Consider the following 14,720-nt stretch of genomic DNA (forward strand, 5'->3'; position numbering starts at 1 on the left):
TTACTTACATAAGATATTCCAAAAAGACTAAATTCCATCATACCTGCAAAAATATACATAAATAAATACAAACAAATATAAACACATAGCAATGTAACTCACATTCATCCATTTGAAATCTGTGTCTAGGGAAAGAAGCAGTGATTTCTTTTGTGTTTGCTTTGTCAAATAACCCAAATTTAGAGGTAGGGCCGACGCGTCCATAAGGTGGTACAAGAAACGCGCGTTGGGCAACCTTTATACTTCACAGGGCACTTTAACACACTATCACATTGGTGTATCATATCATGCACGTTTGTAAGCATGATAATTTAACCCCTTAAGGACACATGACATGTGTGACATGTCATGATTCCCTTTTATTCCAGAAGTTTGGTCCTTAAGGGGTTAAATTAGCATGGAACTTTTAATTTTTCTCTTTTTCCAATCTCTGACTGTCTAGTGAGTTTACCAGGGAGAGAGGCTCTTTTCTCAATATATGCTTTAAGAGTTTTCAGTTTTTTTTAAATGGCATCTCAAGAAATTTTACTAATTGTATCTAGCTATCATTCTATGATTTAGATTAAATTTTTTCAATTTTTTTTAAGAAAAACATTTGTATCTGAAATATAAGACTTATACCAGTGAGCCTCAAGATAATGTTTCATTAACCTTACATATTGGAGTGAACACTTATCTTAGCAACTATTTGCAATTAATCTCCCTATATTTCGTCCAACAGAACTATAGTCTGGATCACTAACCACTAATAGACTCTCTTTAGGATGCCCCAATTTTGGCCATTATGAATAAAGCCTATAATTAGTCAGAGAAAAGCTGAACAGCTTTAGTATTTACAATCAGACTCTCTCATTCTTGTTTTTGGATAGTGAATATTTGTAAAGTGATTTACACATATCCACTGTATATCAGCAGTCAAAACATTATTTTTTGTTTTGAATATGGATATTTTCATTTCACTCATTCAATTTAAAAAAGGGGTTAAGCCCCATACACCACTGGAGTGTCTTATTGGTGACTATATTCAGGGCAGGAGGTTTTGCACCAGCAAACCACCTCAAACTAAATATTTATATATATATATATATATATTTTTAACTTGCATCAGTATCTTTTATACCTGGCTACACAAAGAAACTTAGAGGTCTATTTACTAATGAGTTAGTTAAAACATATTTTTTTACTGTCCCTCTACCTCATATGATGTAATAGATGTAGATTTAGCAACTTCTCCTTGTTAGGAAGTGGTGTCAGACTGTCAGTGAATCAACATAATTGTTTGCTGGAAGCTCAGTTTTAAAGTGAGATTGCTTGAACTGTTGTCTAACAATTCTTATGCTGAATATACTATATATATATTGAAAGTAAATATATTTTCAAGATATTTTCAAGATCTAGCGTGAATAAACACGGTCTTCTAATTTGAAATCTAGACAATGGTTCACCAATCAGTCGTGAAAACAAGTAAAAGAACACAGCATTCAAAATTTAAGATATGTCATGTTTTAATTTCAAATTTTAAATAATGTTATAGAATTATATTACCTAAATACATCTTAAAGGGTAGTGAACATCTTTCTCAAATGGCAAATGTCATAGTATTGAAATCCATTAAATACAGTTTATAATAATACAGTCAGTCAATAACACTGCCTACAAATTATCTACTATTAAAACTATGTGAAGCATTGCCGCTTACCTATGATTGATTTGTCCACTTGGTTCCAAGCAGCTGTGTTATCACCAAGCCAGTGTCCCACCCACTGTCCAACAGTTGGATATGTAGAACGAGTAACAACAATTCCTCTTTGCCCAGTTATGTTCCTCAAGACACTTTAACAAAATAAATAATGAAATACATAAAAATCTAAAAAGGTCAATTTGTGTTTAGTTATTGCAACCATCCGATGATCTGTTAAGCAGTTTATTATTTTGGAGGTGCATTATTTTATGCTTAATAAAGGTTATAACAAAAGAAATGCTGAATGTAAAAGCATTAGCATTTTACATATTTAACCATTTAAATTGTGAGCAATACATTTAAAACCAATGAAAATCCCATGTGTGTTGTGAGTGCGTGTAACTCTTCAGTATTGTCTATTGTGAATTCAAGAACAGTGAAAATAGCCCAAACTACCCTGCATTACTTAAATGTAAATCTTATGGTTACTATTCTAAGGGTTAAATATAAGAAAATCAACTTACCTTTGAGGAAAGAAAGAAGAACTTTGTTAATGCTCTCTCAGCAATTCAGTTTTGTGGTTGATAATGAAACCCTGGCTGTCTTCCAAATATAACCTACTCTCAATCAGAATGGATAGTGACCTTCATATTTTCTTTCATTATAGTAATATTTTAATTACCAAGGATTTTCAGGTCACCGATGCCCATAAAAATCCTCTTTCTTTCTTGTTCATTGGAGTGAAAATTAAGCATCCCTAATGTATTGTCATTAAATCTTATATTAACTGCCAAAATACTGTCTTTAGAACTAGAAATTAGCATATAATCAAGTTTGCTTTAGAATTAAGAAATTGAATTAATGACTGTACAGTAAATGCTTACATATATTGCTCAAAGATAATGTATCCCTTTATTTTGTCAGATTTAAATTTGCTAATCTTGCTCTTCTAACAATACACTGTAGAGCCAATTACTAAGATACCAGTATTCTAGTGTGGTATTATTAATGGTCTTAATTATCTCAATACCTTAGGCAAATGGTTTTAGAGATGAATTGTTTTGATTACTCAAGGTAATCAAAAGATAATCAGAAGGCAATTTTAGATATAATGCTGCCTGAAACCCCCAATATTAGGATTAACATTGTTAAAGCAAAATGCTGTGGCAAACAATGACATTTGTCAAAATACAATTCTTTCCTTAGCGCTATCTAATGAGTTGCACTTTGTTCAGTCTGCTAAATATAATAAACCAAATACTGTGTTTAAAAGTAATGTTGTGGATTATGAAACAAACAGAAAGCAGAGTTACAAAATTACTGAGGCAACATTATAGGGAATTAGGGATATCTAGAACTATATTTTATAAGTGATTCCAAATTTATCTAGCTTGTTGCATACACTGTCTATGTGTGGTGCCTATCTGTCAAGCGTGTTAATTTCCAATTAAACATGGAGAATTGATGAAATTTTGTCTAAACTATTTTTTTTTTTAAGTTGTTTTTTTAATCATCACATCCAGCATCCTGGAACTATTATGTACATGCAGAAAAGGCCCTTCCAGCACCAAATGGGATATCTGGTATAATATGCATATGATTTATAGATCACTCTAGTGGTGTATGCACATTGAGCCTCTTCTTTTAGGTGGGGAAGTCGTGATTGGTAAAATTTTATTAATCGAGTTGTAGCATAATATTGCACAGAAACACACATTTATATAAAATCACACAGACAAAACTTACTCATATGTTGGTTTTGCATGTGACCACCCGTAAAGATTATGGACATCGTAGTGTCTCACTGGTGTTCCATCCGGCAAAGTCTGATAGCTATCCATGCATATGGTCTTGTGGGGCAACCCCATATGTCTTGATTCTAATTCTATAGGTATAATTATTTAATATGAATTTAGAAGATAAAGCATTGAGAAAATAATACCATGCATAGGAATACCAATATGTGTTACATACAATATGATATAAATAAAATTATTAAAAGTTGTAAGGTTTAACAATAACTTGGATAAAACTTTATTTTTCTCTTTCACTTTGTCTTTGAAGTATTTGAATTGAATATAATATACAAGATATCATAATTTTTCTTTAAAAGGTTACTCCAATTTTTTTTAAAATATAACTTTAATATATATACAGGAGTGCCGGTATTTTTTCACTTTATATATATATATATATATATATATATATATATATATATATATATATAGTGAAAAAATACCGGCACTCCTGGGTTTTTCCAAAATACAATCTTCTTTATTCAGAGGAAAACCACATCAACGTTTCAGCTCCGCTTCGGAGCTTTCATCAGGATACTGGCGGAGCTGAAACATTAATGTGGTTTTCCTCTGAATAAAGAAGATTGTATTTTGGAAAAACCCAGGAGTGCCGGTATTTTTTCGCTTTATATACACTAGCCCCCAGAGCACCGGGTAATTACTGATTTAAAGTTGGAGTGCAGGAGTTTCATATATATATATATATACCCCTTGCTCTATTCAAAGCTGCAGATTTCCAGGAAATTCATCAGTATCTCTTTTATTGTTCCTATTGCTTTTAATCCCTTTTTTTCTCAAAATGTGTGTGCTGACACAATCTTTGTAAATTCAGCCCAACATGGCCTACTTATCTTCCCTTTAATCTAACAACATTATTTCTACATCCAGACTCCATTATCTGTATATAATGTAAATCTCGGTAAATGCTGATTTACCACCAATAAACAAGATGCAAAAAACTGAGTTGGTTGTATAAAGGACTAAATATTCCACCTAACTTCTCATTACATTCTATTATGCAATACACTGCTGACATTAGTAGCAAAATGTATGCGCTTACCCCAAGCATCATGGACACGTCAGTGATTTAAAGATTACTCTGCTTGGAGTCTGTATGAAATTCTGCACATGCAGAGATAATTAAAGGAACACTATAGGGTCAGGGACACAAATGTGTATTCTTGACCCCACATTGTTAAAAGCACCATTTAAGTGACTTGCCCCCCCTTAAAGGGTAAGAAAACGTCCCTTATTTCCAGAGCCGGTTCTGCCGGCTCTGGTCCACCCTCAATCCACCTCTTTGGCTGTCATCATCTGATTGGTTGAGATCATAAAGGAGGCATGACAGGGCCAAACACAGGCCTAGTCAATCAACATCTCATCATAGAGATGCATTTAATCAAACTACACTAAGTTGTTCGGGTGACTATAGTGTCCCTTTAATGTTGCTGCCAGAGGTGTAACTCAACCTAGAGACATTAGTATGTCATTAGCCAGCCTAGAGAAAGCATTCTGGGTTAGCTCATGTTAATTATGTACAGATCCTTAATTGTCTGTAACTGTTCAGCTAACACTCTAAGCCAATAAATGAGCAGAAGGATCAGCAGCTGGCTTTTGCAGCTCTGCTAAGCCACCAGTGTGAGACCCTCAGTGACTTAAGAGAGCAAATCTGTGCACAATGGTTTGCATTACTAGGAAAGGGCACCGGAATGAAGCTGTTATATTGTATCTGAGCTCACATTTTGGTTTAAAAGAGTTATTCCATCATAGCAAGAGATAGAATAGCAATGGGGAGAACAAAATAATTATCTTACCTGGCATGTATGGGGGTTTGTTAAGAATTACACTGTCACAGCCCGTGACTGATCCATGTACAAAACTTGCAGGTTCATTCATATCCTTAAAATATGCAAAGAATAGGTCAATCAAAATGGGAAAATGGTTATTCATAATTAGATAATTAGAGATATATGATTATTTTAATAGAGATACTATTTTATGATCAAATTGTGAGATATGTTTTTTTTTTTTTTTTAACACAGGACATGCATGCATAAAATTGAACGATGAGTATTAACAGCTTGTTGCACTGAGCTAGGGAGATCTCTGACTTCTACTTTGAAGAATTTTATTCCAAATTTTGTGGCACAATTTAGAATAAAATACATCTACCTCACTGTTAACATGTGAACAGATTTTATAACATACAACACATTATAATAAATAATAAATGATGTATAGTAAAGCATTCCTTAAAACATGCAACACATCAAAATCAAGTGCAAGGATAATTCCTCAAACCACTGGAAATGATGCCTGCATTTTGTAATACTAAGTCATGGAATTTCTGAGAAACCTATTTTTAAGTTGTCTGTCTTAGTAACTAGAATGTTTTACTATATAAATTATCTGTTTTACTGAACAAAATGAAGAGCATAAAAAAAATTTAAGTTATGTTTGTACTAAATAAGATGAGTACTAACATACAGACTTTTAAGTATGCTACTGCCAAATGAATAACAAGGTTTAGATTTTATGCATACTAATAATGTAAAAAAGGAAACTAGCCATATGCTCATTGATTATTCTTTGTCAAGCATGATTTCAGAAATTACAGAATAAAGCAAGAATTAAAAAAAATATAGACTTACTATCCATAGACCGTCAAATCTAATATAATCTTCCCGGAATTGTTTTACTTCATCAAACCACCATTCTGCTGTGATGTTTTTGAAGAAATCTGGAAATGCTGTGTGAGCTCTGAAAATCTTCGAAAAAAAAACATGACAAGGATTTTTTTTAAACAATCTTTATTTTGACTAAATGGCAAATACAAAGAAAGTATAGCATACTGTGTAAGACAAGTGAAAACAGAAGGATATTTTCATGTATGACGAGACAAATGAGTGACAGTCTCTAGGAAGCAGCAGACAATAATATCCAAAGACAAAAAATTTTAAAATATCCCAATAATAGTACACTTGCAAATCAATATGATAATGTGAATCCCAAATCACCTAGGTGATTTTTACATATAGTTTTTATTCAACAACAGTGTTTTCTATTACTAGAATAATGATATCAGATCTGTGAAATGGTTACTGCCATTAAGGCACAGTGCAAATGTTAATTCAGAAAAGGTTTCTTTTTAATTGCCATGACATTGCAAGGTAACATGTAACAGGAAGTGATCATATCAGCACACATCATGCACTTTAGAGCAGATGCAAACAGATAGGTGTGAAGAAAAAGGAAAAGGAAAGGTAATTGGGAAGAAAGGGGAAAAGCAGTCAGTTTTTGAAAAAATAGTACTCTCCTGTTTTTGTCGAATCTAGTGGGGCCAGCTAACAATATACTTGACAAGAACATTTTTGTTTTTAACTAGTATTTCATGTTACAGTTGCAAATATTGTCTTCTGTAGATAACACCACAAGTTAAAAGTAATGCACTGCACCAAAAAACTATCAGTTGACCTTTCATTGCGAGGGGAAAAGTGTAACTTATACTAATAACTACTAGTAACTGCAGTAATTATGTTTATAGCATTATAATTTACTGATGTATTTATAATGCATGATAATGTCAGATATATTGAAATGCAGTGTGATTCTATTTCATAAACAGTTATTTTCAACACATTTACTACAAAAGTAGTTTGCACAAAAATATTTAATACTTACTGCAACTTGTGTATCCCAATCAAGTGAGTTATCCACAGTTACATTGGGTAAATCAGGCCACACCTGGAATGGGACACATTCAAATTAAATATCTAGTTATTTAATATGTATATATTCTCCATAAATCCCAATGTATATTCTTCTGACGTTCCTCTTAAGTCATCCAAGTTGAAATGTTATTATTTTTAAAATTGGAAGACTTAGTAAAAGCTCCATAATCCACAAATACCTGGGATGATTTGGCTTATAGCAATGTGAATGACATTTTCATAACAAAAAAAAATGTCCTTCCTGATGTCATGAACATGCAAAATAACGAATAAAAATGTTTTCTAGTTACCTTGCCCCATAAGATATCTTTTCCATTTGACCTTTTAATAAACACATCTTTTTCAACTCCTCTAGTGAAAGCAGGATAAGGTTGAGTTTCATTCCCTGCAATAGCAGGATCCTAAAAAGAATCAATTGACAGTAACATTATATATTTTTTTCCAAACAGACCATGTTCATTTATGGTTTTGACTTACCATAAATGTAATTTAAAAGCAAATGTATTGGGATTCTGTTATGAGGTAAATAACATTGGTGTGTAAGTTAGTGAAGAAAAGAGTTTGGTTAAAAAAAAAAAAGAAAGAAAGAAAGACATACACTCATAATATATCCACTAAATTAAGTTATATATGGCAATGCGAGTGTATTCAAAAAGTAATAATTTAATACACACAAAGTATAATTTTTGGGGGCCTTGTCCCACCATCCTTACTTTGTTCCTTGGTGTCCTACTTTTGTGGACACTAAGAAACTGTCCTAAAAACATACTGCAAGAGTATTATAAGATGCACACAAGTTACACTCAGGGCGCTAGGAAACAGTGCTCCCTGCATATCCTGTCCTCAGGGGGCCGGTTTGGAACCAGAAAATTGAGCAGACTCACCCACTTTCTACCCAGACTTAACCCGCTTTGGGTGGACAAGTGACACAATTGCATAACTGACTTGTCCCCTCTACCCCCTCCCACTGGTGTTCCACTTGTTAGGACAATAATTTTGGGGGTATATGTAATTAATGCCTTGATATAAAGCAGTCTTAATACTTCATATATGGAATAGCAACCAAAATACATGCTGTTTAAATACAAAATACACAAAATTAAAACTCCTCATCAATGTATGTTTGATAAATAAAGACTTGTAGTAATTCAGTCCCTAGTCATCTGTTCACGTTTCATAAGTTAATAAATGTTTAATTCCCATGATTAGGTACAAAATTTAAATGTTATAAAATATCCTCTTAACTTACATTAATATGATCATTAGAAAAAAAACAAGTACAACACAGTACAACAAGTACAACATAGCATAGGGTGTGGCAGTCACAAGAATCAATGTCTTAATCTATTCACATGGCTCTAAGTCTATCCAGGCTAAGGGAAAAATGCAAAGAATTACATATCATCCTGAAAATCCAATTTTATATATATATATGGATATATTATATGTATAATATATTATACATTTTATATATAGGCTTTGCATCTTTTCCCAAGTTGTGTTTCAAAGCTGTTGTATACAGCAAACACAGACTCATCACTGTTGTAATTTCTGAGGGAAAAGCAAGTCTTATGGCTTGACTGGTGTGCAGATTTTTGCTTTACATTGTATTAACTATATATAGTTGAGTGCCACCTAGTGAATAGCACCTGCAGGTCTATTTAAGACCGAGATACTAGCCAAAGAGGAAGCATTAATGCTTACTTTTTTTTACTTTGCACTTAATCTCCAGAGTGTATGCCTTCTAATTCTTGAATTTGTGATTAATATCCCTTATTGATAGCTTGGAGGTTTATGGCTTTTTGCTCCCCTTCAGTGTTTGTAGCTCCTGTGACAAAAGTTTTCTACACTACTATTAGGGATCAACACTGGCACTCTGGCTTTAGACATGAAACTACAGTGCTTTAATATGTTTTTATTTAATATATTTTCTCCTTATTGCTCCTCCCTTGAGAGGCTTTGCATTTATAATTCTAACCCTGTGAGGGACACTGTTCTTTTCCTCTAAGTATCCTGACATAGTAGCTTCATGGACCCGTCGGTTCGAGAGAGCTTTTGCATATTATTGTTTGATCGTTCCTAACCCAATGGAGCTTTCCTTATATGTTGCTATTATGGGGCATGTTACAATATGTATCTTTCGGTTTTTTGGTGTCCCACTATATTTCAAGAGACGGCTTCACTCTGTATAATCTGCATGTATTATATATTTAGTCAAGGCTCTGTAGCCACTAGCCCTAGAAGTGTTTTTATTTATTTATTCATTTTTTTACGATTCTCTGTGTCTGTTTGTCCGTTCTAGCCATAGGATTTATTACTTTCAGGTTCTGCTATACAGTCCTGGATGCTACTCCTTTGCTAGCCTTCCCGGTGTTGTGATTTAGACACACGGGAGCAACATTTGGTTGCCACGGCTACTACTGACTAATGGAAGTCCTGAGAGTGCTATCCTTTTGCTGTATATATATGTTGGAAGGCCATTTGGCCTGAATTTGTGGGAAGAGTTATGATCCTATTTAAGCCCTACCCCCTACTTACCTTTGTCGTGCAAGCTGTTTGTCGTCTCCATAGTTACCTGCACTTCCAGTTCATTGTTCCCGCCAAGTCCTGTCTCAAGCTGTCTCCAGCATGCAGTCCGTCGCCAGCAGCTCCTGCCTCTGTCTTCCGTGCCCGTCCACCGGCTTCTACCCAACTCCGTCACTTCCTACCCGGCTTCCGGTCATGAGACCGGCACGTCCACGTAAGCATAAACGTGGGAAATGGCGTTCGGCTATTTCCCACGTTCGGGCCAAAAAACGTGGGGATAGGCTCCCTTTATTACTTACCCATTCGGGATTTTACACCATTCGTGTACTTCTGCGTTCGTGCGGCTAACAGCTCTCTCGTTTATTTTCGTATAAGCTAACTACCGACCGCAGTAAACGAACTTACGTTCGACTACTTCATCCGTTCGTTCCTCCGACCACGGGTACAATTGGCTTTCGTTTAAAAATCTGTTTTGTATGCTCCATTTAGCCGAACGCAGGAGTTCTTTCTCGTTCAGTTCTCCTGTTAATTCGTTTACCGAACACAAGAAGCTACAGCATTTAAATTCACTAATCTACTGTAATAGTATAGTTGTGCTTTCACGTATCTAAGCACTCGCATTATTTATCCTATATGTATTTATGTGTTTTTATTATAACCACTGGCTAAATAATATGTGTTTCTAATTTTCCGCTATGGTCACATTATTATGGGATACCTATCTTTTACAGGGTAAATCTTCTTCAAAGGCACAGTTTGTCCACTTTCTCTTATAAGTTAAGTTATAAAGTACACCTCCAGGCATTATCATACCCTGCTGAGACTAAGTCTATTGTACTTTCCCTTATGTATTAGTCTTCTACACAACTAAGGTCTCCGCTCATAGGTTAAGCCTTACGGTCCTTTTTTACCAGGCTCATTACAGACCATTAGCACGATTTTAAAAAACCTCTGTTCCTTAAAAGTCCTTACATACTGGTTCCTTACACTTAGTCTGAATTTGTTTTTTAGTTTTTTTTACTGTATCAGGTAAGAAGGTTTACCAGTTCTCTTTTCCCTCAAGGCCTCATTCAGCCTCCACAGCCTCATTCAGCCTCCCCACCTCCCAAAGTGGGTTCTAAACTTCAAACGGCCCAAGTCTGTGTTTCCTCACTACGATTATTTCATCAATCACACAACCTACACCACCTTGCTTCTACTTATACTTTTCTTCAAGCAAAGCTCCAAGAAGAGGTTCCTAGTATCCCGCATTTCTGTAACAGGTAAGAAGGTTTACCATTTTACGTTTTCCCTTGAGGCCTCATTCAGCCTCCACGGTCTCACACAGCCCCCCACCTCCTAAAGTGGGTTCTAAACTTCAAAACGTACCTGGTCTAAGATTCCTCACAAACCTCAACAACAATCTCATTATCATAATCCACCGTATTACCACCACATTTAATGGTACATGTTTTTGTCATTCAGTTCTACATATCATTACTTAGATCTGCGTCATTACCGCAGTTCGCCAAGTCATACGCCATCGACAACATACCTGGTTCCCTGCATTACAGTATCAGGTATTGGTAATCTTACTCACTACGTTAACGTTTCTTCTGAAGTTCTCACTTCGCCTTCTTTTCATTCAAAAAATATTCACATTTGTGGGAACCCAGGGGCTTGTCTCTAATTTATGGACCTACGTTCAGGTCCCTCAGCTTACAGTCCTGGATGCTACTCCTTTGCTAGCCTTCCCGGTGTTGTGATTTAGACACACGGGAGCAACATTTGGTTGCCACGGCTACTACTGACTGATGGAAGTCCTGAGAGTGCTATCCTTTTGCTGTATATATATGTTGGAAGGCCATTTGGCCTGAATTTGTGGGAAGAGTTATGATCCTATTTAAGCCCTACCCCCTACTTACCTGCGTCATTACCGCAGTTCGCCAAGTCATACGCCATCGACAACATACCTGGTTCCCTGCATTACAGTATCAGGTATTGGTAATCTTACTCACTACGTTAACGTTTCTTCTGAAGTTCTCACTTCGCCTTCGTTTCATTCAAAAAATATTCACATTTGTGGGAACCCAGGGGCTTGTCTCTAATTTATGGACCTACGTTCAGGTCCCTCAGCTTACTCAAATTCTTATGTTACAGTATCTCTGATACACACCTACCCATACGTACAACATTTTTACATTCATTATACTAGTGGCACGCCTAAGGCCCACTAGCATCTTTTTCCCCTAGGGTCTCCCGGACCGGGCCCGTTCCCTGCAGAAGCAAGACTATATTGTAATCTTCCTGTGCATTGCCTAAAGAAAGAGAACAAACACTCAAGGTTAAGTATCTACATAGTTCTATCACACCATTCTAAGAGACAAGCCCCACCAGGCTTGAGAACTGGCATTGAGGGTTTGGCACTGGCCTTAGCTATCCTAAGTAACACTATGGTCCCGCGAGGTCTACACCCCCACCTCTTACACGGAGGTTCAGCCCCATGACCAAATCAAAGTTAGCTACCTCGCTCGCCCTTTAGGGCTACAGTTAGGACTTCCCAAGTCACGGCCACACGTTTTGAATATCTTACGGTTCCCTCGGCCCAAATCATAGGTAGAGCCTCTCTCCGCCACTTGGCACTAGCAGGGCCTCACCTGTCACTTGGTTCTAGAATTTTTTTTCGCTTCGGCACTAGCTAGCAGGCCAGTTCTCCGAAGGTCTCATCCACACCTCTAAGACACATTACTTATCCAAGTCATTATTTCTTTTTCAGAATGTCACGAGAATCCATCCCAATAATCGGTCTGCTGAAATACCCAGCGAGCCAGTCAGGCCTGGGTCTCCAAAGGAATCCCTCACCCCTTCTACCCTCAGTTACCTGGGATACTGGTACATTCCAAATATGTCAGCAGAGCTCAATCACAGGAGTATCCCATCTCCAGCCACTACCAGTAAGACAGGACTACACAGGCTCATGACGGCTCAGGCTAATGTCCCCAGGCCCGGCTCTAGTTCACAAGGGCTTACTCCTCAGATTCCAATCAGGAGACCCCGGTGACTATCCCGGCCAGCCTCCAAACGATCAACAGGCTGTTAAGTGGCTGTTAAGTGGAATCGGCTATAGTCACACCAGGTGTCTCATTAAGCCCTGCAGGCCCTCACCTGGTGATCTCGGTCATACAGTCTGACTTTCATTTCCCTCCCCGTCCCCCACCATCCACTATCACTACTCCATACGTCTCACCGGCCCACTCTGTTCCAATCACACGGGCCTTATCGCCATTCCCAAAGGTACACTCATATGCCCCAACCTATTACCTACATCCATTGACCCTATTACGGAGGACCACCTTCTGTCCACAGCAATCATACGCTGGTTTCACGATCGCCTCTTTTACGGTCCTCACACTTCTCATCTTGGCGTACCATTCCCATCGAGGTAGCCATTCACAATACCCTTTTATACGTCTGATCATAGTCCCCTTCCGCACCACACTCTACTTCCATTCCCAGCATCAAAACTCCTCATTCCCGTTAAGCTATCACTTCAGCAAGTAGTAAGACTTGGTTGAGCAAGTCAGACTTATCCAATGCCTTTAACCCCTTAAGGACACGTCATGTGTGACATGTCATGATCCCCTTTTATTCCAGAAGTTTGGTCCTTAAGGGGTTAATCTACTATCTATTCACACTCCACAATGGCACCTTGTCTACGTTTGGCTCTAGGAGCATCCCTAAGTATTCAACATCTTTGCACAAACCCTCTGCTGGCCGCTCCTAAAATATTCAGGTTATCCACTATCTGGATGATTTTTTTGTTTATTTAGCAGGTTCACAAACACCTAACAGTGTTCACACCACCACAGCCTCCTTTTCACAACACTCGGGGTCCCTCTGTCACCAGGTAACCTCAGGTTAGGGATGCCTGACCCACTGTGATGGATGCCTTGCCGGCCTTTAGAAAGACTTCTTCTTTGTCAGAGATCCACTCCAACATGGCTGCCACCCTCACACGGGGTCCTCTTTGGACCAGCAGGGCAGTTAAATGCTGCTCTGACAACTCCGCAGCCTGAGATTTCATTAGTAAGGGCGGTCATACTCGCCGCCACTGTGGTTCATTCGCAGGCTGATTTGGCAGGTAGCAACCCCTCAGTTCTTTCTAGTCTACATTTTTATTCCTGGTGTCCACTACACAACTGCTGACACTTTGCACGCTCTCAATTTAAGGTTTTCTTTCAGGCACTCCCCACGATCCACTACATACCATCCAAGATACCACCATTCCATGAGCTAATCTTGGACTAAGCAAACAATTTCACCACGTATAGGTGTGCACGCTTAACGCAGTTTCACAACTACTCTATCACTCACGCCAGGGCCTTGTATATTGTACATATCACAATTAGAGTTTGCTTGAATATAGACTTTTGCAGTTACAATATGTTGTTTTTTTTCCAAACCTACAAATCAAGCATCTTACTTAAACCTCCTATTCTGTCACACCGCTTTATGTCTCCAACGTTAACCACACACTATCAGTCCTTATCCACTACTATACGTCTAAACCTTCCATTAAGGTGGAGATACATCATGGCTTCCTTCGCTGGTCTTTCTGTCACAAAGTGCTGCATCTTCAAGCTCTTACACCCTAGTCTACATCACTAAGTCACTAAGATCACTAAGCTAATACCCAGCGCAGTTACATATATACCTCAGAGTAAAAGCTCCTTACAAGCTTTCAGTACCCACGCTGTAGTTAACTTGCATAAAGTGTGTTTTCTTTGAATCCTCTTTTTGCCCTCTTTTACAGGCCTACTCGTACGTTGGTTTCGGCACACCTCAACCAACTTTGCTTCTCCTTCTACATTCCATTACGTATTAGATAAATTCCGAGCACAAGTTGGAAGGCCATTTGGCCTGAATTTGTGGGAGGAGTTATGATCCTATATAAACCCTACCCCCCCCCCACTTACCTTTGTCGTGCAAGCTGTTTGTCCCCACCCA

General features: G+C 37.4%; 1 protein-coding gene across 2 annotated transcripts in view; it reads right to left on the reverse strand.

The window, feature by feature from the left end:
• SI (sucrase-isomaltase) overlaps nucleotides 1–14,720 on the reverse strand; it is a 269,528-nt gene that overhangs the window by 17,828 nt on the left and 236,980 nt on the right. For both annotated transcript variants that reach the window (XM_063442609.1, XM_063442610.1), the window contains exons 56-62: nucleotides 7,499–7,609; nucleotides 7,159–7,221; nucleotides 6,129–6,245; nucleotides 5,292–5,376; nucleotides 3,428–3,566; nucleotides 1,700–1,833; nucleotides 9–43 (exon numbers count right to left, since the gene is read on the reverse strand). In XM_063442609.1, the coding sequence (XP_063298679.1) occupies nucleotides 9–43; nucleotides 1,700–1,833; nucleotides 3,428–3,566; nucleotides 5,292–5,376; nucleotides 6,129–6,245; nucleotides 7,159–7,221; nucleotides 7,499–7,609 (684 nt within the window). The remainder of the gene's footprint in view (nucleotides 1–8; nucleotides 44–1,699; nucleotides 1,834–3,427; nucleotides 3,567–5,291; nucleotides 5,377–6,128; nucleotides 6,246–7,158; nucleotides 7,222–7,498; nucleotides 7,610–14,720) is intronic.

Source organism: Pelobates fuscus, chromosome 2, assembly GCF_036172605.1.
Source record: "Pelobates fuscus isolate aPelFus1 chromosome 2, aPelFus1.pri, whole genome shotgun sequence".
Taxonomy (NCBI): domain Eukaryota; kingdom Metazoa; phylum Chordata; class Amphibia; order Anura; family Pelobatidae; genus Pelobates; species Pelobates fuscus.